The sequence below is a fragment of the Pseudophryne corroboree genome, chromosome 1 (assembly GCF_028390025.1).
Source record: "Pseudophryne corroboree isolate aPseCor3 chromosome 1, aPseCor3.hap2, whole genome shotgun sequence".
NCBI classification, from domain to species: Eukaryota; Metazoa; Chordata; class Amphibia; order Anura; family Myobatrachidae; genus Pseudophryne; species Pseudophryne corroboree.
In genome coordinates, this window is record NC_086444.1 from 951,349,639 (window position 1) to 951,377,515 (window position 27,877).

General features: G+C 37.7%; 1 protein-coding gene across 3 annotated transcripts in view; it reads left to right on the forward strand.

The window, feature by feature from the left end:
- Nucleotides 1-27,877, forward strand: part of SPOCK3 (SPARC (osteonectin), cwcv and kazal like domains proteoglycan 3) — a 504,342-nt gene that overhangs the window by 460,831 nt on the left and 15,634 nt on the right. For all 3 annotated transcript variants that reach the window (XM_063920424.1, XM_063920425.1, XM_063920423.1), the window contains 2 exons: nt 13,095-13,214; nt 27,175-27,396. In XM_063920424.1, the coding sequence (XP_063776494.1) occupies nt 13,095-13,214; nt 27,175-27,396 (342 nt within the window). The remainder of the gene's footprint in view (nt 1-13,094; nt 13,215-27,174; nt 27,397-27,877) is intronic.

The window sequence follows — 27,877 nt, forward strand, 5'->3', positions numbered from 1 at the left end:
GTACCAGTATAGTTTATTCACACTTTGGCAACCTGCAGTTGACTGTTAACTATTGGTTTTAATATTTTTTTTTTACTTATAGGCTATAGTCGCACCCACTTCAAACCAGTTTACAAAGTAAAACAATAGGAAAAAACAGACTTGAGTTGAAATCTCTTAAACATGTTGACTTCATAGGAAGGAACTTTATCTGTTAAGCACAAATTAATTACAGTACTATCATTTTATTTTATTATAGAATAAGATACTTGAAAAATTTTACTTTTTGGCCATTACTAACTAGTCATTTTCCCCACAACTAAAGGAATTACTGTATCTCAGCTCTGGCTATTGTTCAGGTTCACTGATCTACAGTATGTGTTTAAAATGTAAGTTTGTTATATATTTTAGTTGACAAAATCTTAATTTTAACATCTAAAACATAGCTACAGTACTTAAATATTTCCTAAAATACTATCATCATGATATAATGCTATCTTTGTAAAAGTCACTTTTGCTATTCAAAACTTTTTCTGTATAGATAATCTTTTGTTTGGCTCATGTTTATATCTTTAAAAGCTATCAACATTACATTTTCTTGGAGAAATATATAAACAGCCATGTGAAATATCAATATTAGTCTATCTTGTCTAAACTTGATGCTCTGCTCCTATTGTCTCATCAGCGGGAGTCTTAAATAGTCACTGCATGGTGGATATATCACTGTATGTGATTGTGACCTGAGAACACATTGTGTTGTTTTTTTTTTTATAGAAGGTGGCCAAGCCTTGGCTCTGATTTGAAATTATTTAATTAGCACTGTGAAAGAAAAATAACCTGAAAACAAAAATACTTCTAAAATAGTTCAGTAACCCCTACTACTGTCAAGATGAAATAGACTAAGCTCTTTAGCACACCAAAACATAGCGCAAAATAAATATAGAGAATTCAGAAAAGATAAAAAGCAAAAAAATTAAATTTAATAAATAACACTTAAATGTAGCTCAATAAAACAGAAAAATCAAATAAAAGTTATTATTAAATTAAAATACAGTTGGGATCTATAGTACTTTTCCTATTGTTAAATAGCTCGTGAAGTATAGTTAATATAAGCATAGATGTTAGTCATGGGAATCAAATATTTTCTAAAAGTATTAATATGTCATACATGTATTCCTTAAATCATTTACATATTCATTTTTGTGTATTGTATGCAACACATGTGTAACCGCAAAAGGGACATGCCATTTTTGTGAGATTTATTAGTTCAAAATCATCAGATTAGCCACATATATTTTATCTGTGTGGCTCTTCTAATTATTCATACCTTCAGCACCCATTCATAATTTATTCAACTAAATGTTAAAGAATAATTATTTTGTACTTGCTATGTAAAGAAACAAAAACTGGTTTGCATAACAAAATTGTTTACCATTATAAAATATACCTGTAGAACATAAAAAGTTACACTCTAATATACCTCCATAAAAACTGATAAGGAACAATGGTAGAATAATTGAGCATAACAATGACATGAAAAAAATACATTAATTTAAAAAATGACACTGACACTTTGAGGTTAACCTCTTTCTTTTCACTGTAGATCAACATCCTGTTGTTTTGGCCTTGGAGCAACAAGATATAGTGCTAAACCCAGAACGCCAGTTCTATGAACACTTTCTTCCTTTCTTGCTGAACTAGAATTATACTTGTTCTATAGCATTCATGTGAGCTATTAGATTGAGATCCCAGAGATGGTAAACATAGCATTCAATATGAACATTGAGAATTCAGTTGGGTGTGAGGTTTAAGTAGGTAAAAAAAAAACATGCGGACCTCACACCAATTCTGGATTACCATCGGTATGCGCAATACCCGCAGTATCCAAATTGTTTTAAGAATAAAGTAAAGAAAATTACACTCACCCTTCCTGTGGTCTCCCCTCCATCTATACATTGGGGAGTGAGCTGCTGGGAGCCTCGGGTGTGCTAGGAGGGGAGGTGTCTGTTGGTAAGATGTAGTTTTTCCAGATGCTGCCTCTAAGGGGTCATGCACTCACACATGGACACACACACACCGGGGATCACACACACACTCGCATATACACACACACTCACAGACACTCACACACACTTACTGTACACACACTCATACAACACTCACATACTCACCACTGCTGCAGGAGTCTGGATCCCTGAAGGAGACACTGATTCGGAAGGTCAGTAATAATTGTTGACTAGTTAATCTAAATGGAAACTTCCAGTTGCTTAATTAGTACAGGGGGGTAGGGATTCTGCTCGGATACCAGTGCAAGTTCAGCTGATTTTTCCTAAAAATAATGATTTTAGGAAAAAACAGGCTTGTCCTGGAGTTGCATGAAGAAAGATGCAATGTTTCTATAGAAATCACTGCATCTCAATTTCATTCCACTAATTGAATAGCAAAACCCCATGGCTGCAGGAATTTCCTACCTTAAATTGAATTCCCCCCTATGGGTATTATTGAGTTAGATCAAAAAATGAATCTGAAAAAAGTCACGTTTCTTAAATTTATTCAGTTAGAGTTGTGTTTTTTCTTACTGTTGCTTCAGTTGTGCCAAACTGCATCTTATTTGCATAAATAAATAACTGGGTGTGACAACACTGCATTGCTAGCTTACACTGATCAATTTCATGTGTGACATTTGTACAGGGTTACAATGCAAGAGGTCACAGCTTTTCTTCAGGCTGAATTCCGTTGTGCTTCATCTGCATATTTGTAGATGTGTAAAACCAATTACTGTGCCACTAAAGTTGCAGGCTAGCATCTCTGATACACTATTAATGAATTTATGCTGCATCTGTGATGTGACTAAGATGCAACATTTAAAGAAAAATACAGTGGACAACTCCTCTTGGAGAGTCCCTGTTGCGCCAGGTGTATCACACCATACAGCATACGGATAACCAGTGACCACAAATCTATAGTTGTATACACAAATTTTCAACTGTGGCTCTCTCCCCTACATGTACCTGGGACAGATGTGGAATATCATTTTATATGTGGTTTCACTGTGTTTACCAGCAAAGTTAAAAACATTAGTAGACAATGCATACACCTTTCATTTAATGGTAGAAAATAAATGTATCCAAGTGGTTTGAAACATCTGAATTGATAGGCATATATACAGATGTAGCCACGCTCAGCTTTCCATGATGCTTTTGCATTGCTGCATAGCTGGTGTGACTAGTGTACCCACAACTAGGATGCATGTGTGCATACGTATGCACACGTCTGTAGGAATTCATGGAGCAATTGCCAGCTGCAAGCGAATGGTCACAGCTTGGCATGGCTTGCAGTAAGCCACGATGCAGCATGTTGAACATGGCTACATCTGTAATTCTTTTTTATGCAATGCTTATAAACATATTTGGAGCCTTCCCTTCCCCAAAAGAATATATAACATACTATATGTAAAATTTGTGTTTTCAGTGCTTTCTATTTAGACTTTTTAAACAATGTAGCAGCAACTTTAATGTATTTGCATAAATGGGTATGTCTAATCAGACTGAGACCATCATCATTATCCAGGAAAATGCAATTCTGACTGATCAGTGACCATTTTAGTTGCAACTCAAATCTACTAACCTACACCAGACCCTTACTTTACTTTGGCTCATATCTACATAATTATTCCAGCCCTGTCATGGCCCCTTAGTCATACACATTCACAAGTAACATAAGTGGCTGAAAAAATACTTGCAGAGTGAAAAGATGGTCCTGTGTACCACAAACAAGTGCTGCAAAAAGCCACAACTCATATGTGCGTTAAACTCTAAATAAGGTCCCACAGGTATGTTTTCTTGCAAGGCAAAACTTTCACATTTGGGTGACTAGGGGCTGCCTAACTTGCACTGCAGTAATCATGGGTATTAATTAGACAGTTGAGATTTTATCAATATCAACATTTTGTGGGTGTTGACATTTAAGATGTCAACATTTTTGCCATGTGTAAGCCATTGACCTGTGCATGTTGACATGTTAACTGCTGACTGTACAATAGTGACTGCATGCCAAAATCACTTATATAGTGGCCTTGTGCTACCTGGCATGATAGTGTTACTGGATCCCAATTACAAATTCTAATTTTGTTGGAAATTTAAATCAGGTTCCTCTACATCCCGCAAAATATAGAAATTATTATTATTATTATTATTATTATTATTATTATTATTTTACTCCTTACTCAAAAACTTCATACTACTGTAGTTTGTATACAAATGCGGCATTCCTTTTCTCATGTGGTATAACTCTTTTGGAGTTTTCTAATTGTCAGAGAGCAAATATAGGAAGAATTATAAAAAACACATTTTATCAGCACTTTGCCTAGATATGTCCAAATAATATGCTTATAAAATATAATTATAATTACCCACAATGCTACTAAAGATGGTAGTTAATCTAAGCTTTAAGGCAATTGATGTAGACAATATGAAATTTGTTATTTGTTAGTGATTTGTTTAACGCTAGCCATTCATGTCATCTCGTAAATTACTTCCATCAAACAGCGGCTCCTACCTGTTTTGGGAAGGAAAGCTGCCGCTACCAATGGCTAGAGAGGAGGAGAAGGCAGCAAGGAGACAGCTGGGTCCCAGCACCTGGGCAATGGATCTGACAGGTGCCAGGAGCGCGCAAGTGCACAAGTAGCAGCTTGTGCTTGTGCTAAACCACGGCTTCTATGGACTGCATTGGCTACAGCCCATAGAAGGCGGCTAGGGCTGACAATCAGACAGGAAATAACTTCCAAATGGAAGGACACTCTACTAATCGCAGCTCAGTCTGGCAGTCCCAGAGGGAAGAATCACATCCCAATGGGACTGCCTGCCCTGCGGGTGATTGACAGGTAGCACATCAAATAGGAAGTCACTGCCAGTCACAGTAAAGCCAGTGCAGTCACAGACTGCAACTGGCTCAGCTGAGCTCACTAAAGTAGCATATTTTACTGCAGGGGCTGCAGTCCTGCAGCTCATAGGTAAAATCAGCATCATAATACAGTGCATAAACAATGAAGTAGCATGGAGTTGGGACATTAAGGAAATGCTTGAGATAACAGGAACTTTTTGAAGGTTTCTAGAGTGGGGAACTCTCGTACTGTGCAGGGAAGCGAGTTCTATAGAGTCAGAGCAGCATGGCAAAAAGCTCAACCCCCAACTGGATTCCAGGAGATTCTAGGTACTGCTAAAGGTCCTTCATGGGGTTGTATAGCATATTAAACTGACATCCTGTCTGGCAGTGCTGTGCCACAATGTTTAGTAGATGTGCTATATTCTTCAAGTAACTACTGTGTGTTTGTGCCTCTGCTCTGTTGCTTAGTTTAGCAAGCCATCCTTTTTGAAAAATATTGGTGAACAATATTATGAACTGTGAGGTGGTCAATATTGACTGGAAATGACTGGAAATTAATGTTATTGAGGTTAATAATACTGTAGAAACAAAAACAGGGCCAAATTACATGATTTTAGCTGTTTTTATAAAAAAAATTAAATACAGATCCAAAACAAGACTCAGGGGCTCAACACATATCTCTAATCTAAAGTGTTCTGAATTTATAAAATTGTTACCTCAATTCCCTCAATGGTTAGAAGTATGAGGAGTCCCCTGGACCCTACTTCCACATAATCTTCAACCATCTAAGTCAGGAGAATAATTAAAGCTATTGGGACTGTTATAGGACATCAGATGAAAGTCATGAAAGTCCCATAGTTCTACTAGTTGGTAAGATGAGGGAGGTTTATGATTAAAAAAATTTTTGTAAGCTACTGGAATAATCATTTAAAAATAAAAATAATATCTTATAATTGGATTTTTCAAGTGTTTTGGTTTGGAATTGGTTTTGGATGTTTTGAAAATTGATAAAAACAGCTCAAATCATGTAATCTGGACATATTTTGTTCCTACAGTATTATTAACATGAATAACATTAATTTCCAATCATTTCGAGTCAATTTTGATCACAATCTCCTGTGTGCAATGGAACCTGAAATCATGGATTTCAAAAAAAACGAACAACACATCTCTAGTTTTAAATCAGGTGTTAGCTGCAGATTATTATTAGTATTTTTACCAGTTATTGATATAGTGCACACGTATTCCGCAGCGCTTTACAGAGAGTATTTGACCATTCACATCAGTCCCTGCCAGTGGAGCTTACAATCTATGTTCCCTACCACATGTACACACACATTCATGTTAGGGTTACTATAACCTACCTGTATATTTTTGGATTGTGGGAGGAAATTGGAGTACCTAGAGGAAACCCACACAAGTACGGGGAGAATATACAAACTCCACACAAGGGCCATGGTGGGTATTGAACCCATGACCTCAGTGCTGTGAGGCAGTAATGCTAACCATTACACCATCCGTACTGCCTCAATGATTGGATGATGATTGGATGTGTTGCAGCCCACTGATCTGCTTAACTGCTATGTTTTAAACTGACCATTACAACTAGCTTCATGTAGTTAGAATTACCAGGCTGTTCTATACAGGAGTAAATAGCACCATATGTTAGATGTCTGACTATAATACCTGTAGTTGGAAAGTCTGGTATGGTAGCTGAAAGTGCACATAACTCCTGTACATATAGATGCCAATCCAATAAGCTTACCTGCCTCCACTCCTCAATACAGCATATTGGAAGAATATCGTCATAAAAAAACTACCTCTAAGATCTGCTAAGGAAAATCTGTGATGTTGGTTATTGTGAGTTTGCAAATAAATGGTCTGAATATTGGCAACTTATGTAACATGGTATATGTTTACTAGTAATGCTTATGAATGTCTTACAGACACCTCCCTCCCACAACTGTATAGTTACCCATTCCCGACACATTGTCTATGCCATCGCTCTAACAGTGGTAATCACTAGGAACCAATCAAAGGGGCAGTTTCAAAGGGGCAGTTACAAAGTGGCGGTGTGGTAAATGTAGCAGAATGCCCAGAGACAGCCAAGCTCTCAAGCCCTCAAAAGCATTAAGGATTTTATCGTTTTAGAAAGTTTTTTTTAAAGTTTTATAGTTTCAGCCTGACATATTGGCTGGATACACATTGCTCTAGTGTGCACTGAGCTTCACTGTGTACTTTCCGTCGTTGTATGGCCTCCCCCTTTATCAACTTTAATGGACAAGGTTCTCTCTTTTAATGTAAAGGGGCTCAACTCCCCCCCCCCCACAAAAGACACCTATCTCTTTTTACCTTCCACTAGCGCAATGTGAATATTGTTGTAGCCCTACAAGAGATGCATTTTTCCTCCTTAGCACTCCCTCTTTTTAGAGACCACAGGTACCCCACCTGCTATATATATGACCAATGTGCCTTTCAAGCAGAATGGAGTAGTCATTCTTTTCTGGACAGACAACCCCTTTGTTTTGAATAGGAAAGTAGAGGACAAGAATGGTAGATTCCTTATACTAACCAGTACAAGGATGACATGATGGTTACCATAGTCTCTATATACAGATGTGTCCACTCACATCTAGCCTCCCTGCACATTAAACAGTCCTTCTAGTCACTGCATGCCATGGCATGACTCGCTAGTGCCGAGCATCTTTATATGCAAAAAGTTGTGAATAGGATGCACAAGCAGCTTATGATGATTAAAATGGTATGTTGCATGCCTATAGTCTGTGTGTATCTACTGCTGTATCTGTATACCAAATGGTATGCTGCAGTGGTTTCCTAGAAAACAGCCACTGACACTGTAATGTGTGCAGTTACAGCTGCAGATGCACACAGGATATAACCATATAGTAACATAGTAACATGGTTGGTGAGGTTGAAAAAAGACCAGTAGTCCATCGAGTTCAACCTGAAATATATTATATTCCCTATTCTATTCTGGTTAAAGGCTGCTTATAATTTTAATCAGCAGAGTCTGCTTGTGCGTCCTATTTGCATACAGTAGCAATGTGAATAAGAAGCCTTTCCAGGCAAAAAGAAATGCCAGATTCTAATGCAGTTGCACGGAACCTGACGCCAGTCATCTCCTGCTGCATAGTATATTGAAGCAAGATGTATGAGGACACATCTGTGTTTCCCTAATTCTAGGCAAGTCCCTTTCCTGCAAGACATATTTGAGGAGATTTAGAAGGTCCGTCAATGTAGCATTATCCTGTTGGGTGATTTCAACTTAGTCTTTGACCCTAAAGTAGATAAGACACAGGTTCATAATAGTTATTCCTGGATTGATTTGGTCCTATTGGATTAGTTAGTACTTCAGTGTATCAGGCGGGTCAAAATTCATCCTATTAGATTGTTTTGACCATGTCTCTGTTCTGTGGACCTATGATACAAATCACCAATTTCATCTGGCCTGCCTGTAGCTGCTTCCTGAATACAAGTGAATAACAGTTGACCAGTTGACTAACCCTGAGACGTTACAGACTCGTACTGAATCTCTCTTCATATGTACACAAATTATTTTCCCTACTGATACCTTTATTGTCACCTACTGGTGAGCTCTGAAATCAGTCCTTAGAGGTACCTCTATTCAGAAAGGAGCCCAAATGTAGGCTCACTTGGCTAAAACCCAGTCTGATCTAGTGGCTGCTCTTAGAGACTTAGAAGTTTAAAATCATACCTATGCTGCTAAGTTGCTATGGAAACAGCTCCAGGAGGTGTGAGCACAGCTATAAAAGCTTTTTGTGCCCCATATACAATCAGCCCTGGCTCACCTCCCACAAAACATTTATACTGCCTGCTTCTACTACCTCCAACTGCGACACTGAGTTCAAATGACCATGACATCCCCAACTACTCTCAGCACTCCTCCCATCCCAAATTTTGTCTAGGCTTTACACTTCATCCTTGTGCGGGGCCCTATCCTAATGGCATATTTATTTATCCACCATGGGCCCCTTAGACAAATCCCTGGACCATCTGCAGTGGAACAGGGATCTCCGGCGTACATTTACTCCTAAACAATGGAATCAATTCACCTCTCCTCCTTCTCCATGTCCCCATATCCTAACCATGCTGAAATGCAAGTAAATCTCCTGAATGGACACTTTTTGACTCCGACCAAACTTCATAGATTTTGGCCCTCATGTTCTCAATTTTGCTGGCGCTTATGTCAACAGGAAGGCATAATTCTACATCTCTAAAATATAATTCAATTTTAAAATGGAAACTAGAGATGTTCCATATTCCATGACTCCCTCTTCCACTTTCCTAAAGTGGTTCTCATTGCATACTTATGTATCAGAGGGTAAGGGTGCCCCTGACAAAAGTTTTATCCCCTTATGCCCCTCTCTGCCTTTCAGCATAAACCTAAATAAATCCCCCAAGACTGATCCTTTTATTGATTAAGTACTGTCACTGTGTATGTCTGTGTTCTTTATCTCCTTGTATGTGCTTGGTTTATGTAATGTGATCCTTGTTTTTTCATATACAGTATATGCTATAACATGTGCTGTATATTTATTTGTACTTGTAAGCAGTCTCCTTTCTCTCCTTTTTAATTTTTAATTTATTTTTTTGTGTTATTTATGTACACCTTTATAGTTTACTTAACTACTCAATAAAAATGTATTTTTTTTTTTTAAATGGGCATACTGTATGTTAAGGTGGCTATGGTAGACTAACTAGAAGGATAAGGGATCTGTGTATTCATGGCACCGCTATTATTTATGGTCCATATCACAATGAATGGTTTGATTTTGAATGGAAATATGACCCCTTTGTACTAATGGTAGTGATAACTGCTGTCCATGTAAGTTAGATCCCAGATGCATAAAAGGAGTCTTTGACATTTGTGAGAATATGCACACAGTGTCAGATTCTGAAGCAGCTGGAGGTTGCAGGAGAAGGATCAGAAGATCTCTGCTGTGAATATACCTCAATAAACATTAAGCGGTTTATGCCATCTGAGGATGGCGAAAACCAGCGGTGATACTGCAGTATTATGCTGATACTACTATTCTATGATACTACTATGCTGCTAAGCTGTTGCTGTAAAATGGCCTTGTTACTGCTGAAACATTACTGTGCTGCTGTGATTACTTAAAATAGGGGGTTAATCAGGTCATATTGTAATAACCCCGGTCCCGGCGGCAATGCGCACGTGCAGGCCCCATCCTGCATGTGTATCACCAGCCAATGCGATCAGATCACATTGGCTGTAAATACCTTTGCTTGATTTATAGGCAGAGGCATTCACGGGGCATCGACGGAGCATTGTGGTGGTGGAGTGGGGAAAATGTGGGTCTGATCTAAAAAAATGGTGGCGGACCTCCTGCATACACAGCCTAGCTACGGCTGCAGGGGGTCGTCCACAGTTGAGGCGACCGCAATTAAATTTGGGGCAGATCTTTCTTTATGACTCACCCTGCAATGGGCGGCCCCCAGCATGTGAAAGAACGGATCGCAGATTCTGCTTTATAGCAGAATCTGCAAACCATACTGAATAACCCCCAAAATGCTCAAGTATAGGGGTCTACTATGTTATGCCGGCTGTAAGGATCCCGACACCCAGCATACTGGTGAGCACAAAAGAACCCCTTGTGAAGTCAATGTGCTGGCCAAGCTGCGGGCACGGTGGCACGCTACACACGCCACGCTATTATTCCTCCAGGGGTGTCGTGGACCCCCCAAGAGGGAGAATAGTTGTCAGTATGCCGGCTCTCGGGACCTCCCAAAGTATAGTGCCAAAACTCTACTTGAAATGACTCCACTACAATGCACAGGCAAAATGGAAAGTGAAAGTGCATTAAAGGTTGAGTAGACTAAATCTCTCTCTACTTAGAGCTGAACACAACAGCATATACACCTGCTATAAAAGAGGGTTTCAGGAATTGTTTGTTTTAATAAAAGATACTTTATGATCATTGCCGTTTCTATAATGGGTGCAATGTGTGCGGTGCACACGGGCCAGGGGGGCCCACACCGCACACACTGCGCCCATGTTTTACTAGTCACCTTTCCGGTGTCCCGCGATGGGTGCTGCAGCCGCACCAGCCACGGCAAAAAATCACACCCAAAATAGCCACCATGCATGTGCAGTAGCAAAATTTGTCTCTTGTCCATGTCCTGTCAGGTCCTGGATGTCAGGGCATGCAGTAATTTGTACTTCTAATAACACCAGCATGCCCAAGCATAGTTAATGGGTGTAGGGCTTTCTGGGACAATTAATGACATACAGCACTGTGCGTTTTGTTTATTGACTAGTCCAGTTCATCATCTGTAAATTGCCATAATCAGCCCAGGCTATCAGTATGGATTTTTTTACGGGACAGGCCATGTGTTTTTATTTTAAAATTATTTCTTTAAAACTTTTTTTTAACATTTTATGGAGATGCACAATGTACAGTAAAACTGTACAAATAAAAAGTTGTTTCCTTAAAAAATGTATACAGTATATGATAATAGCGATAGTTTTATTCTGTTTGCATCAAGACATTGTGTGTAATACAAATTAATAAAATGTATTGATAACTCTATATAGCTCTATATAAACTAATAAACATAAGGCACTTAAGGTACCTACCAGCTTTCTTAAATGTTAAAGCTTTATGTACACAGTTAAAGCTAAACAGAAAAAATATTTTAAACCAGCAAAAAATGCTTTTTTTATTTAGTTGGCTTGTTTTAAAATGAATTTGACAGACCATGTACTATAATTCATGTTATTTGTTCTCTATATCAAGAAATTGTGTGTACGAATTTGACAGTATGTCAAGCAAAGTTGAATAACAAAACTCATGTGCACAAACTAAAGAAAGAAAACATTTTTTTTATTTTTATCGTGTGAACAAGTGGTAGCCTAAGGGGCGGAAATTCTGTTATGTTTAAAATCTATACAAAATTGGAGGTGATACACAGTTACAGCAAATACTGTAACAAACTATTTTTTGTACTTTTTTAAATAGTTTATATTTAAAGTAGAAAGGCAATATTTACATGCATGATTAGTGCCTGATATCACAATTCTAGATCCAAAGTTATGACTGAATGATTGAAATATGAGTTTAAATAACATGTTGGTGTATTTGGAGTGCCATGCCTCTTTTTACCATTATTACAATTTATCTCCAACACCCAGAATTATTGGTATGCCCGTCCTACTGTTAGATAGATAGATAGATAGATAGATAGATAGATAGATAGATAGATAGATAGATAGAAAGGTAGATAGATAGATGATAGATAGATAGAGGGATAGAGAGAAGCTATACATATCTACATATCCCCTTTAATGTACTTGTGTACTTCTTCCTTAATCTTCTTACATCTATATGCAGTAGGTGGACCCTTATACCCTAATCCATAAACTACTTTAAAAATGTTCTGACAGTATGTGGTATGGAACACTGAACACATTTGGCTTATAATATTGTGGTGTTGGTTTCGGCTGCTACAGAAATACCTAGAATATTGACTACAGCACTATATTGAAAGCTATTATAATATGCTAACCCCATTAACTATCCCAGCAATAGGCTGATGCTCCCTGTTTCTTAGAATGTTATCTCAGTAGTTGCAGTTTTGTTTTCTAAGTTGATAAGTTTGTCAATTACTGTAGAAAGTATAACATTTTATACAATAGAAAAATATATATTTGTTTTGCAATAGGAAGAATGCAGTATATTTTTACAATACAAAATTCTACTGAATGAGTCACTAAATAAATACCTGAATTATCATTAACTAATTTTCTTAATTTAATATCATCAATCATAACCAGTTTGGTCTTTATATATTCCTGACATACTTATGGTGTTTGTTTTTGGTTGCAATGACGTAGCTGTTAATATTTGTTTAGTTGTAGAAAATGTAATGTTCTTAAACTGTAAAATGTAATTACAAAATGAAGAACAGGTATCTTATGAGATGACAAACTTATGGTAGCCTTCACTTAAAATGATGCATTCCGTTGAAATACCATGTGAGACAAACAGGCTAAAGTAGAATCATGCGAAAACATAAAAATGCTTTTTGTTTTTGTCAAAATAAAAGTAAAAAATGTAAAAAATTTAACAGGTTCTTGTTATTTTCTTTTTTCTTTGTATTATGCTATGTATTTCATAACACAAAAAAGGATGTGAATTAGTCCTTATTATTTTCTGTTATTGTTTTAGTGTGTACTGATCAGGAGTTCAGAGAAATTGCTAATCGACTAAGAGACTGGTTTAAAGCACTTCATGAAAGCGGATTCCAGAAAAAGAAGACCAAATCTCCTTCAGGACCAGAAAGAAGTAGTAAGATCTGATTACTGGAAATTCATTAATGTTACATGAACGTATTTCAATTATAGAATTCTGAGGAAATATTTTATTTGGTAAAATGTTATGTTTCAATATAGAAAAGTTGACCATGATAATGTACACATTTACTTACATTTACTAAGTTTAAGATTGAAATGAATAATTACCACTTCTATTTGAGTACTAAGTGGCACAAACAGCTTGTAACGTACTCTGTCTAAAGGCTACAGCGGCAAGTGTTATCTTTATAAGTATAATGGGAAGATATAAAAACTCCTCCCTAAATTCCTGGATGTCAAAACACAGTTTTTAGCATCTCTGTACAGTATTTTCTATATGAGTATTAAGTAGCATGAACAGCTTGTAATGTACTCTGTTCTAAAGGCTACAGCGGCAAGTGTTATCTTTATAAGTATAATGGGGAGAGATTAAAGCTCCTCCCTAAGTTCCTGGATGCCAAATCATTGTGCTTAGCATCTCTGTACAGTATTTTCAATTTGAGTACTAAGTAGCATGAATAGCTTGTAACGTACTCTACTCTAAAGGCTACAGTGGCAAGTGTTATCTTTATAAGTATAATGGGGAGGGATAGAAGCTCCTCCCTAAATTCCTGGATGCTAACACACCATGCTTAGCATCTCTGTACAGTATTTTCTATCTAGCCAGAAACCCCACACCCCTTGCAAGCTGGACAGACAATTGGAGGGGACCTGACACACGGTTGCTTACCGTTTCCATTTGCAGTGTCACATAAACTAGTGGCCAGTCTGCTACGAAAACCAAGAGTCTTCTCTTTCATATGGTACTGGGCTTGAGTCCAGAACCAGAGATAGTGGATCCATTTTCCCATAAACTATAATGGGCCCGTTAATTCAGACCCACCATGGGTTCTGACACTTGCTGTTAGCCTTGTGAGTGTCACAAAACTTGGTGTCAGTATCCTCTGGTAGCTGATTGTCTTCCCTTCCATACGGACCCAGCACTGAGATGATTGGACTTCCAGAACTGGAGATATTAAGCTTTAAGCCCATTTTAATTAAATGTAATAGCTCACATAAACCTAACATCAATGGATCGTTGCTCTAGCACATTTGTTTGTGTCTGGATACACTATTTTTATTTATTGGTTTGTCTACGGGACCTCATTGCTGCAGTGTATTTTTATTAGCATAATGATACGCTCGTACAGCATTGCCCATACAGTGTACAGTAAAGTAGTTCTTGCGCTATAGTGTACTATATTTCAATGGAGACCACACGCATGCATAATGGGGATTTCAAAAAGCGACATCTGTTGGATTATCGCAGGTATTACACTCACCGGTAATGCCAAATGTCATTATAAGCTCTGTGAGCTTCCCTACGACTATTATTATTATTATTATTATCCTTTATTTATATAGTGCCACAAGGGTTCTGCAGCACCCAGTTACAGAGTACATAAACAAATAATCAAAACAGGAAAACAGCAACTTACAGTTGAAAACAATTTAGGACAAGTACAGGGTAAATAAACATAGCTACAAAAGCAGATGACACTGAAATAAGTATCTGGTGGCAGTGGACTGCTGGAGTTCAGTTGAAGATTATTAAAGTAAGAGAAAGGATAAGCACATGAGGGAAGAGGGCCCTACTCATGAGAGATTACATTCTAAAGGTGAGGGGTAGACAGACAGGGGTGACACAGATGGGTTACACAGAGAGCGTGGGACAGAGGGTTATGATGACTAGGCACGCTGCCTTGCGCCCAGGCACTCTGCGACTCCATGAGCGGGACAAATGCCATAGACAGCATAGATGAGCAAGGCTCAATCTGTAGAGTATATTTCAAAGCTCACAACATCATGTTTCATTTTGATGTACTGCACATTTCAGATCATTGTCTTACTAAAATATACAGTCTGCTTAACAAATTGCATATGTTCATTGACTGTGGTCCTGTTAAATACTGCTTTGATGAGTTTCAGACAAAGTTTTTACACATCTCCCAATGCTTTTGCAGTACCTATCTGTTCTATCCAAGTATGCAAAAAACAGTTGTGGTTTGGCAAGGATTATTTTAGTGTCTTAAAGGTAAATGAACTGGCTGGATTTTTTTTAATCCATAAAGTCTAAAAATAAAAATATGTTATAGTAAACAATCATTTATCTGTCATCAAATTCTCAAGATCCAGTAATAACTCTTACATCTGAAAAGCCTGTGCAGTTAAGCATTTATATGTTCACAGAATTAATGACCCAAAATTGAGAAGTCACCAAGTTTTGGCAGTAAAGAAGATTATGGCTAGACAAAATTGATACCTTATAATTAGAATACATTCTTGAAAACTGATTTTCTTCAGTTGTATTTCTCTGATAGCTATTTTCAGTTCTTTCAGATCAGATTTTTTTGGACTACAGTGGGCTTATTCAATACTTTAAGGTATATGATTCTAACAATCCTATGGTTTATATAAAAAAATGTCTTGCTTTGAGTGATGTTGATTGGAGTACAGTACAATACCATGAAGCATAATTCACCTAAAATTCCCACAAAGGGTATATTTCTTTTAAATTATTTTTATAGTTATTGTAACAAGTATACCTTAAAACAGAGGATTGACATTTTGGGCCATATTCTTGCTTGAAGAACTTCCTCTAAACCTGAAACATTGTAATCCTCCTCTTATGGTGCTGATTGTTACTGTGATTGTGGAGATCTGCAGCCGTTACCAGCTAGAGATGACAAGTGGCAGTGCACTCTGACAGCTGAACATTCATTTTATTTGCTGATAATAAAACTAATTAGGACTAAGATATAACACCTGTATGCAATTGCTATAAGGTCCTCACACCAATCTTTGCACAAGCAAAGATACTTCAAAGATGCTTGTTTGTTTGGATGTTTAGCACCTTTGGCTTTTTCTTTCCTTATTCTACATTTGTCAACCCATCAACTTCAGCTTTTTCTTTCAAGTTTCAAGTTAAATCTCATAGGACTAAGGGGGTCATTCCGAGTTGATCGCTTGCTGCCGATTTTTGCAGCACAGTTATCAGGTAAAAAAAATGGCAAAACTGCGCATGCGTATGCACCACAATGCGCAGGCGCGTCGTCCAGGTACAAAGAGGATCGGTGCTGGGCGATGGATTTAGCAAATTTTCCATTCGCACAGCCAAACGCAAGGTGATTGACAGAAAGAGGGCATTTATGGGTGTTAACTGACCGTTTTCTGGGAATGTTTGGGAAAACGCAGGTGTGTCCAGTCGTTTGCAGGGCGGGTGTCTGACGTCAATTCCGGCACCAAAAAGACTGAAGTGATCGCAAGGGTTGAGTAAGTCCAGAACTACTCTGAAACTGCACAAAATGTTTTTGCTGCACTTGGCTGCAAAGGCATCCGCACACTTGCAAAGTAAAAATACAGTCCCCCGTGGCGGCGATTTTGCGTTTGCATGGCTGCTGAAAGTAGCTAGTGAGCGATCAACTCGGAATGACCCCCTAAGTCTCTTACCGTACATGGTATGTCAATTTGCTTATGAAAGCCACGCTTTTCAATGAGACTTTGCAGACAAGGAGGTTTATTCTTTTCTTAAGGTTGAGAGAGAGGTAGATGACTATATTGTGGTTGCCATAGACACTGAAAGAAAGATTTTCCAGAATTGGAAAGATCAGAGCCCCAGGAAATTATAGTCCTCATTGATATAGGAGCCAATTCTGGTAAGATATGGGGCAATTCTTTCTTCATGTTCCTTTTTTACATTTAAACAGTCCATCACCCTTCCTGTAACTAGCTCGGTAGACATAAAGGCCTATTTAGATTAAGGAGCCATTAAGAATTTAATTAGCCTGCAAAGTGGAATTACCTTTTGTTCTAAAGACCAAGTCAATGACTGTCAGTGGTATCCCATGATACTGTTCAGGTGCTGTCTATACTAGCCATAGTAAGCTGAACTCATTTAGTGCCATCCACACCTTGAAAAGCCCAGTCATTCAGGGTTACCCCTGGTTCTACACACAGAAGTCAGTGACTGATTGGAATACTAAAAATAAACAAGAGTTGGGGGAGTCATGCCAGATCACTTGCTTACAATCAGCAAAAGCTGCAACTGTATATACAGTACAAGTGTGGGCTTGTCAACAAAGGCTGGGATAGAAACAATGGCATATTAAAGTATTCCAATCCTTCTCAGTATGTTTCCATTCTTTATTCTTGTTGTCTTGTCATTTCTTAAATTCTTTGACACCCAGGTGCCTATGAGCACTGAGAGCGATAATTGATCTGCTAAAGGGATTGATCATTGCTTGTTTTTAGGCTTACTGTACCATGAACTCATTGCCTGTTACAGCATTACCACACATAATAATTATGCATGGCATCTGTTACAAGTCTGGCTCGTTTTAATTATTTTTGTTTGATAACTGCACTGATCTCTGCTTATGCTATCTGTTCATGATGAAATAAGATTGATACTGGGACCTTTATCGGATATCCATACTGGCAACACTTGAGACCCTGATCAGTCTGTTAGATCAATGCACCAGTTTTGGATTGACTGCACATATCTGACTATTCTTGCCATGATAGGCAGTCAACATGTCTTCAGAATGTTAACACTTATTATGTTGATATGGTTAAAATGTCGACATTATTAATGTCAACATCTACATAATGTCGACACTGGCAGAATTTCAAAATAGATATTAATTTAAACATTGTACATTGTCATATTGTCACCATTTCCATTAGGGTTAGGGCTTCCATTAGGGTTAGAGACTGAATTATACTAAAAAGTAATTGTCAACATTTCATCAGTGTTGACATGCTGAATGTCAACTTGGTTAATGTTGACATTATAAACATGTCAATACACTCAATGTCGACTTTACAACCATGTCGACATTCTCATGTCACTCCAATAAATGTCAACATTTTGAATGTCAACATAGTACACCACACACCTTGTCATTTATATTACTTGTTCCCGTAATTGCTTACTGTACCTGGTGTTGTCCTTGACTCTACTAAGGAATTCAGTATCTACTATTCTGTTTATATACACCAGTTTTCAATAGCGCAACTTATATGTTCTCTCATTGGTAGCGATTCCCAGATATTCTGTTTTTTGCAGAAAATGTTGTGCTTTTACCACATGCATAGTTGCTAATAGTGTACTAGGTACTACAATTTGTCTTTTTAGCACAAAGGAACTAGTACAAAGTTTCAGATTAAGCACACTGATGCGTGGGTAAGATATGGCATGACTCATTTGTACCGGGCCTCTGTATTGTGCCTTTTTATACAGTATAGCATCTGAATTGCACACAGGTGTACCTAAAGCTGGTAACAGTGTCCAGTGTTCCTGCACTTGCCATTTCATTGCATTAGTGATGCACCTAAGATGTGTGTGTTTTTATCCCTGTGTGGGCCAGTGTGTGTATGGTTTTTTTCTTGGGGGGTTAAATGTGTGTGTGCATTTTTTCCCAGTGGGGAGAATGTGTGCATTTTTAATAATAATAATAATAATAATAATAATAATAAGTATTAATTATGGCTATAGATGATATAGTTGTTTGGGCACCAAATTATTTCTTGCACAGGGTGCTATAAGACTTGAGGCTGGCCCTGGATACTCTCCCACATAACTGATATATAAGATGAGAATGCTAGCATGAGAAACTGTGCACATGGGTAGATCGTGCACAAAAGTTTTTGAGAAGATAAAGTGGCGCTCCTATTCAAAGCTCTGCTGCCCCCCACTTACACCTTGGATCTATCCCAAGTGATCCGGGAGAACTAGAAGAAAATTGGTGAGAGTGGTGAAGAGGGTTGGTGTTGAGAAAAATGGAAAATCAGTACTTATCCCAAATGTCGGAGGGTGACAAAGAGTGACCCACTCGAAACACGTTGGCTGAGGACAATTGGCTGTTGGACATCGCCCCCACCGTTCTGCGGGAAAGGTACGACCACTTTTGTATATTTTACTGTTCAGCCCGATAGGGCACCGGTCCCTTTGTGCTGGATGAAGTTGGTCCAACCAATCCCCACCACGGACGGCAGCCTCCTACAGCCAATACTTTATTTTAATTTGTTTTGTTTGTAATTTTATTAAAAATTGACATACTTTTACCTACACGTCTCCATCTGCTTGAAAGAAGACAAAGAAACCCTGATGTGTTTGTAACACACGACATCGTCTGTGAGTACTGGTACGAACCGTTTTTCACAAGAAAGATACCTTTATGAGAGGATAGCACACTATATAAGTGTAAGTTAGGTATGCACAATAGAAATATCTCCTGTGTACCACCATCGATATCTTAAATTTGTGACATAAGGAACATGGTCTTGGCCTAAAAGATACCTTGATAGGTTTACCATCCACTTTATTTGTGTAAGTGGAGGTACGCATTCGCCACAGAAGTAATACCAACTGAGACATTTGTTGAAATCATTTTCCTAAAAAAGATACCTCGATGAGTGTTATTATACATTCAATTATGTATGCTGGGCACATCTGTCAAAACATAGAATTGGAAGGAAATAGACTTGTATTTCTAAGTAGGACCACTAGAAATATAACACAAATCTGTGTTTAACCTATAACTATCTTTTATTTTCATGCATTGATAAACCCATTGGAAGAATATTGTTAAGAAAACCCACATGGGTAGATCATTTGCTTAAGGATTGGAAATAGATTGTTGTTACAGAGCACTTATATACGTCTAAAATGTGTTACCTTATTACATACCTCCCAACATGTTTACACTGGAAAAAAAGGAGATTAAGAGGGGACATGATTAACATATACAAATATATAAGGGGTCAATACACAGAGCTAGCGGGGATCTGTTTTTGGTAACATCATTGAAAAGTACATGTGGACAACAACTTAGGTTAGAGGAGAGGAGATTTTGCACACAGAGATAGAAGGGTTTCTTCACAGTAGGGTCAATATGTATTTGGAATTTCCTGCCAGATAGAGTAGTAATGGTGGACTTGGTTATTACTTTTAAGAATGGCTTGATAAATTCCTAATGAATAAGGATATACAGGGTTATGGTGGGTAAATCATGTACTATAGTAATAAAAAACTTCAGTATTTTAGTTTACGGCTAAACATTCGCCACAGTTAAAATTAGTCTTAATAATACTTCAGTATAGGAGACCACTAACAGGTTGAACTCGATGGACAAATTGTCTTTTTTCAACCTCAGAAACTATGTTACTATGTTACTATGTATGTAACAGTGTAAAAGTTTAGTACAGGACTTCTTGTGCATGTCATCAATACACCACTGTTCTGCAGCTACTGTAGAGCAGTGTTGACAGAGTGTCTTCCTCCTCCTGACCACCCACTGGACACTGCAGCCCCTTTGGTGGTACAGCAGGACAATGCCCAAAAAGCGTGACTGTATGTTGTTATTATTATAGTTGTGGTTCTTATCAAATTGCATGCATCATTCATTAACACAAAGATCACAGGTTTTATTTTAATCTCACAACATGAGACATCCAGCACTGAAAACCCTCTTGCATTTTCCCTTACACTTCAAACTTAAAAACAGTAGGCACCAGCCGTGAATATACAGAACACTGCAGAACATAGAGGAATAATATACCTCCTACATGGCACACTTACTTGCATTTTGTAATCAGGTGTAGCTTTCGATAAAAAGTTCAACCTCTTCTACAATAATGCTGACAACTGAAATTAGTATTAAGACGACTCCAGAGACATTTTAAACCTTCTGTTGTTTTGTAGAAGTAAATTGTCTTTATATTTAGGATTTACATTTACACGTTCTTTCTGAAATGTACTGTGCATGTAGTGCTGCAGCATTACACTAGCAGTATCCAGTGAACACAGAAAATGCAGCAGGTTATGGTATACTTGATACAATTTTTGTATGAATTGTTTAATGCAGTAGTGGAATCTTTAATGTCTATGAAAGAAACCTCCTCTGCCGATGCTGTAGCATGAACTACATTTAAATTTGAAGGGACTGCTGCATGATCTTGAGGCATGTGCAATAAGCATGGAACATACAGAAAACAGCTTAAAGGCTGTAGCCAGGCCCGGCGCTACCCATTCACCAAAGGGATGCAGTGCAGGTAGGCACCAGGATGGAGAGGCGCTCTGCCTGCTCTGCATCCCCACTGCTGCTGCGCCGCCTGTCCCCCTGCTGCTGCCATCTGCTGTGCCTGTCACACTGTGACAGGCAGCGATGTCGGCAACTTTAAGCGTCCTCTCCCCCTCCTTGACTGTGCGACACGCAGCGCAGAGTGTTCAAGTTCACTCTGCAGGAAGACCCAAAAAGAGGGTGGGGCTACACAGAATGGAGGGGTGGAGCTACAAGGGACCATGCTGATCATGAGGAGGAACAGCCTGGAGGATGGACCGCTCCGACCAGCCAGACTTCCTTTTGGTAAGAAGATGTAAAGAGAGTGAGTGAGCTTGAGAATTTGTATGTGTGTATGTATGTGTGTGTGTATATTTGTATTTGTGTATCTGTGTGTATGTATCTGTTTGTGTGTGTGTGTGTATGTGTGTGTGTGTATTATGTGTGTATCTATTTGTGTATGTGTGACTAGGTGTGCAAAATGTGTGTAAGCGGCACTACTAAGAGGGCACTTTATGTATGTGGCACTACTGCAGTGGGGATTTTGTGTAAGCGGCACTACCACAGGGGGGATTTTGTGTAAGTGGCACTACTAAGGAAGCATTTTGTGTAAGCGGCACTACTAAGGGGGCATTTTGTGTAAGCGGCACTACTACAGGGGGCATTTTGTGTAAGCGGCACTACTACAGGGGTATTTTGTGTAAGCGGCACTACTAAGAGGGCATTTTGTGTAAGCGGCACTACTACAGGGGGGATTTTGTGTAAGCGGCACTACTAAAAGGGCATTTTGTGTAAGCGGCACTACTACCGGGGGTATTTTGTGTAAGCGGCACTACAGGGGGGATTTTGTGTAACTGGCACTACTACAGGGGCATTTTATGTAAGCGGCACTACTACAGGGGGTATTTTGTGTAAGCGGCACTACTACAGGGGGATTATGTGTATCAGAAGCACTACTATGTGCGGTGTTATGTGAAGAAGATTGTGCTACTGTGGCATAATTTGAAATGGGGGTACTATTGTGTGGCCATGCCCCTTCCGTGTAACACTACACCCCTTTTTTGGTGTGCACCAAAGGCGTGCGCTGTCCCTTTGTAAAGTATGGGGGGGGGCGCAAATTTATAGTTTGCAGGGGGCGCTGAACACCCTAGCACCGTCCCTGGCTGTAGCCCCCCAAGAGGCCACGTTAATCACAATCACAAGGGCGATGTTTAAATAAAAATCTAAATAATGAGACCAGTGGTTCTTGGGTCCAGGAATTACACACCACACAATATGCACTCGTTCCAGCTATCTTGTCCACTGCCGTCTGCTCCATTCTCATGATGATATCTTTAGAAATATGGTGCCAGCTCCATATTTTTGAACTAATCACTGGAAATATTATTTATTATTAGTATTTCTGAAGAAAATGGCAGAAATATGTACATGAGGAAAAGATTATTTTTGATAGTCTGTGCATGTACTGGCATCATTTTTTTACAGAGAGCGAGGGCACAGACATCTGTACATGGGCCTCTTCCTAATCTTAAAACACCTCTGTATTAAAGGTCTATACTTTTAATGTTAACATTTTTCCCACGAAGCACATTGGATTGTGCACTCACACCTGTAAATCAAGACTTCCTGTTAACATAATGAAATAATGTGTGATCCTCAAACTGTGCACTGAGCAGCCTAAATTAGTGTTTAACAGCAAACCATGGGTATCATCATACCCTTAAATATAACCACACAAAAGAGACTGAAATGTGTAGTATTTTCATTAATAGGTTAAAACAACAGATAAAACTTGAGTATTTCCAGACTGATGTGAAATACCGTGCCCTACTCACAATTAGACAACTGAAATGAAGTGCATCAAGGTTTCTTTTAATTCTTCAATTAATTTGTACTCTAACCCATAAAATACTGGGAAGAGATATCGTATCCCAACTTACTGAAGAGATAGCAGATACTAGTCTATAAAGGATTCTTTAGGTACAGAGACAGTGATGAGTTGATATAATAGTAATTTACCACACTCACAGTAATAAATATATAGGCACTCCTAACTGGGTATCGTTTGGTCACATCAAGATTAATAGGTTCCTTCACATATATTCAGTTTGGTGCATGGAATAAAAAAACAAAAAAATTGGGTGTGATCCAAAATTTGTAATTAAAAAAAAGATTTATTATACAAACATTTCTGTATAAATAGGGTTAAACATCAATACTAAATGGTAAGAATAAAAAAAAATCAGAAGACACCACCCACTGTCAGAAAACGGAACCCAGACAATAAAAATGTGCAGATAGTAGATTACCTCAGAAATTAACAGAAATACTTCACAGTGCCTCAGATGTTTGTTTCGCATCAATAGGAGCCTTTGTCAAGGTAGCACCCCCCCCACAGGAGGAAGATAGGAACCACCAATGGTTACTACTGCTATTGGAAAACCAGCTTTAGTATGCACAGCACAGGGCTAACACCTCTATGAAGAGATTAAATAAAATAGCATGTTTCCCTCCTAGAGGCAACCTGCCTAGAACAAGTATGATGGAAGCCTCCGTGGCACCATTACAAAGAATAGCCTACGTCCCAGTGGCCATTATACCAAAAAGGGTACCTGTGTCTATCTCAACGGCACATATAAATGGGGATGGTCAATCCATTACTCAAATATAAAATTTGTTGGCTAATATTTTTACGTAAAATGTCTCTATAAATTATTATTAGAATACATTGCTGGAGTTGTTAATCCATTGAATTAAGTTCAGTTCCGTTTAAAGGGAACAGCTGCCTTGTTGTGGTTTTGTTTTACATTCCTTTTGATCAACTTAGCGAGTCCATATATTAATAGTTAAAACTTGATGGACTTACTGTATGTCTTTTTTTCAACCTTGTTAAACGTGTCATATTATTTTGCTATCTGCTACAGTTGCGTGAGCTTCAAGCTAGGTTTCCATCCATTGCATCAACAAATACTAGTTAACTCGGAAGAAGACATAATTGCAGAACAATGCTGTGCCTCTTTATCAAACGCAGCATGATAAACTCTGTGTGAAATAAAAGATTTACTTAGAAATCATCTTTTACATTACATTAATTTTCCATTAACTGATTTATTAAATAAAAAATGTTTGCCTTGATATAAATCATTTATGTAAGGAGGTGACTTGGAACTGCGATAGGAGCACTTGAATTCCCTTTGAAAGAGATAATAGTAAATAGTAGATTAGAGTAAATAAAACATGATTAGTTGTTTTATAATATTAGATAGCCTAGGCATGTAAATGTAATATTTTTTTGCATTTAAATTAAAAAGATAATTTACAGCAGCAATAAACTGGAAATTATATCATATTGTTCTTATGTTAATTATTCTTCATACATATTTATATAAATATTTTTATCTCACAAAAAGTCTTAAAATTGAAAATTAACTTTATTTGACCTTGCATGAAACTTCTTATGCATGTTCTCTATTTGTTACTTTAGCAAGTTACAAAATAGTAACTACTATTAATGTAAATTGTCCATTATTGGGCATCGTTGTCAATAAGGGTAATTTATGAACCTCAAACAACACTACCCACAATGCTTCAATAAGGGCCCCTACTTGCCTACCTATTCCATTACAAGGAACACAATAACTTAATGGTCCGTGGAACCGCTCAATAAAAAACACTATATACTGTAGAGTAAAACATTGAAATGAGATAAAAGGATGTGGGAGTAACATTTTAGGGATTGGCCTTACTTAGGTGAGACATTTCCGCTGCACAAAAGGACTAGAAATTTACAACAGTTAATAGATGACTTTTAACAGGTTTTTAGCAATACTCATAATAAAAAATCAATTTTGCACCTACAGTAAAATTTCCTTTTAGTGTAAAAATATATTTCTAGTTGCACTTTGCCAAATGCTTTTACGCAAAGTAAATACAAAGCATATCAATTAAAGTTGCAATGTCCCCTCACTCACACTATTAAGAATATGAGGCTTTATTAAGCAGTTATTTAAATGAAAGCCTGAAAATATTTGGTAAATGAAAGTGTGGCACTAAAGAGGTCTTGTAGGAGGTTCTTTCATTGGACATTTAGATTTTTGCATAGTGCATATTTCCAGATTATTATCACCTGTCCCTGAGTGGCTCTTGGATTTGTTGATTCAGACAAAGTAATAATATATATTGATCAATAATAGGAATTTTATTTATATAGCACTTTTCTCCAATAAGACTTTGTACAGATACCATGAACATTATACAGAGGGTTAGATTCACATAAAATACAGACAGCATGAATATAATGCAAAGGGTGTGGCAGTCATTTTAGGCCATCACTTCCAAGGATTATTCATGCTACACACAAAGGCTCCAGGTGAAGCAACCATTTTGGATGCACCACACAAGATTACTCTTGCCAGAATACCCAATGCCTGGAAAAATAACACTCAAAGAGGGAGGTAAAATTACTAGGCATTATAAATAATTTTTGCAAAATCATCAGGACTATTGCACTGCTCACTTTATACAAGTGAGTACCATGTGCGAGTTAAGCAGTACATTGGATTAAGATTTATAAGGGTAAAATTAAAAACTACTAACCGGATGCCTACTGCATAAATATTGCCACATGTTGCTCATCCTTCCCCTGAAAGTACAGGGCAAGGAAGCCATCTTGGGTGCAATACTTTCTGTATACATTATACAGGCATTGTCTTCTTGATTCTTCCCTTTGATGTCAACTTTCAATGTATGTTCTGCATATTTAAGTATTGCCTCTAGTGGTACTAGAGCACCAATCAGAAGCCAATCAAAAACATCCAATCCAAACAACTGTTGCAGCATCTGTACTCCCCAATACAATTCTATATGTATCGGCACATATTATTTTCCTGTATCTACAGTAGATGAAGACTCTACTAATGTGCCTGCGGTGGTGTAGATCAGTATTTTCTGTCACAAAATGTAAAAACAATCAGGCCTTAGCAGCAATTACTCATCAAAGCATGATAAATATAGAGAAGGGGCTAGTAATGGACAAACCTAAACACATCCCACTGCTATACTTATAGCAATAACTTAGAGTATACAGTATATGGGATAAAGGACTCCTAACCTTAGAAATCAATAAAAAGTTCTGTGAAACTATATTTTTATACAAGTCACAAGATCCAAATATTCTCTATTATCCATTATAATGCATAGTAGGGTGTTCGTCACACACAGATGATGATGTCGTATCTCAATGAGTATAAGAGAGAACATTACAACATAACAATTTATGCACATATTAATGATAGAATTTTAATGAAAGTGCTGTATATGGATTCAATTTAATAATTGGTATTTCCCCTTATGCTACTGGTACTATGGGGTCTATTTAATTGGTATGGGATCCTCTCCAATGGAGAGGATCTGACACTGCACTATTCAATTTCTGGGCATTTCCAACATGTTTAGCCCATTTTTGACAATGCCGATCCGACTTTTTTGTACGCCGAAACAGCATTGTTGAAAATGTGCCAGAAACCTGTCGAAAATGCCTGCAAATTCAACAAAACAAGTGGATCCGTGGATAATCCATCAATCCACGTGTTTTCCGACAAGTCGGAAAATGACTTGAATAGGTCGAATCCAGATTGGACCTAAATATGTCGGAAAGTGCCGTCTTTCCGACTTGACGGCAATTCCGTCTAGAATTGAATAGACCCCAATATATGAAAATGAATGGACAAGATGTTATTCTGCATTATTGTACATTTTGCATACACAGTTAATAATATATGTTATGTTTTGTTGCTGAAAATAACAGTGCTGGCACATTGAGTGCAAGCTAACTTTTCCTTATTTATCTCCTAGGGTTTGATACAAGTATTTTGCCAATTTGCAGAGATTCTCTTGGGTGGATGTTTAATAGACTTGATAGAAATTATGACCTGCTGCTGGATCAGTCAGAGCTTGGAAGCATTTATATTGACAAGAATGAGCAGTGTACTAAGGCTTTCTTCAATACATGTGACACATACAAGGACAGCTTAATATCTAACAATGAGTGGTGCTACTGCTTCCAGCGACAGCAAGGTCAGTTTACAAACATACCTGTACAGACATAACTATAATTTTAAAGCTGGATCAAATATGAAAAAAAAACTTACTTTATAATGCATGCTATGAAGCTGTTTTAGAGACAACAAATAGTATTTTAAAAATATAAGACTTCTAAAGATCAAGATGAAACAATTTCCAATATCCCACCAGAAGATTCAATATCAAAAGAAGATTTCAAACACTGGCAGTCTCTACTCACAGTTGGTGGGACCCCCATTGTTTAACTAGTCAGCAGCAAAAGTTAAAAGAACATCATATTTTTCATCTCTAGAGAAAGCATTTTAAGTAATGTGGTAGAGTAAAAACAAGTACTGATGAAAATAAATCAAGAAAATAGTCAGCACTCCAGGAACCTGAACGCACTGCTCAGTGAGTTGCTGAATACTTACAAAATATTGGATAAGTCCTTTGAGCATTACCTATTCTGTTGAGTAATACACACAAACACATATAT